The sequence below is a fragment of the Thermobia domestica genome, chromosome 11 (assembly GCF_964235325.1).
Source record: "Thermobia domestica chromosome 11, izTheDome1.hap1.1, whole genome shotgun sequence".
NCBI classification, from domain to species: Eukaryota; Metazoa; Arthropoda; class Insecta; order Zygentoma; family Lepismatidae; genus Thermobia; species Thermobia domestica.
The window spans coordinates 211,745,663-211,746,905 of record NC_137464.1 but is presented as its reverse complement, the minus strand read 5'-3'; the positions used below and the strand labels follow the sequence as shown (position 1 = coordinate 211,746,905).

Sequence of the window (1,243 nt, the reverse complement as noted above, 5' to 3'; positions counted from 1 at the left end):
GCGGCGTTGGTGACTGTCCTGGTTCCTTGAAGTCGAACAATAATGGTCCATGGCAATCAAAGAACACAGACACCATAACGTTCCCCGCAGACGGTTGCGTCTTGAACTTTCTGGGACGTTGAGATGAGGGGTGTTTCCACTGCATACTGGAAGACTTTGAACTCGGTTCAAAATGATGGCACCAAGTTTCATCCTCAGCAACAATGCGCAAAAGAAGTCGTTACTTTCCAAATGTTCAATGGTAACGTGACAAATGTTCAATGGCGCAACCCATACGCTCCAACTTTTGGTCTTCCGTCAATACCCTGGGGATCCACTGCACGCACACTTTGTGATATCCCGGATCTTTCACAATTTTCTGAGTAGTACCATAATTCATGTTTAACCAGTTCGCTATGGATTGAATACTAAGGCGTCTATCCGCAGCTATAACCGCATTCACCTTCTCACGCGTGTTTTTTGTGGCAACAACATGGGCTTGACCAGGACGGGGATAATCAGTGGTTTGTTCATGCCCCTTCCGACACATTCTGGCCCAGTCCTCCACTGTTGTTTTGGAGACGCATGCATCACCATACACGTCTTTCATACGCCGGAACACTTCAGCTGGTTGACAACCTTCGGCACTCAGAAACTGGATGACGGCACGCTGGTCCTGTTTGAGCGGATTGGGGATCTTGAACGCCATCTTTCACTCGTTATACCTGCAAAATGGAAGCACGTATCGACATTCCTACACCCAACACACAGGGACATTAGCCATTACACACTGTTAAACAAACAATATCCTCCTACACACTATACCAATAATACATGGAACGAACAGGTTTCAGTTGATCGCCCCTTATAGAAAGCAGTTTATTTATATTTGTTTGTATAGGTTAGTATAGGTTTAAGTCTATTTAAAGAATCCACTAATCAAATCTTCGTTTGATGGCTTTCTAATTGGGTTCTACACGAGAACATAAACCTAAAGCTGAAAGGTTCTATACTAAAACACAGTTTTTCTATAGTCTACCTTTGTTTTCTTTCGAAATATCAAGTTTTTTAAAAAAATTCAATCCATCAACTATGCCGATATCTCAGCTTCGCGTTATCCTCTATGGATGTTTCTCACATATGCTAAATGCGATCGCATACTGATCTTATTCTTATAATGATTTCATTCCTAAAACCTCTCAGTTTCTCTGAATCAGCAGACACCTTTACCTTTGCTGCCCTTTTTGACCAACTTTCTCAGGCT

At 42.6% G+C, this 1,243-nt stretch overlaps 1 protein-coding gene across 1 annotated transcript; it reads right to left on the bottom strand.

Annotated features, from left to right (window-relative positions):
* Positions 1-235: 235 nt before the first annotated feature.
* LOC145665447 (protein GVQW3-like) lies at positions 236-688 on the bottom strand. The gene has a single exon (XM_081732756.1). It carries the CDS (start codon positions 686-688, stop codon positions 236-238), a length of 453 nt encoding a protein of 150 aa, XP_081588882.1.
* Between the last annotated feature and the right edge of the window lie 555 nt (positions 689-1,243).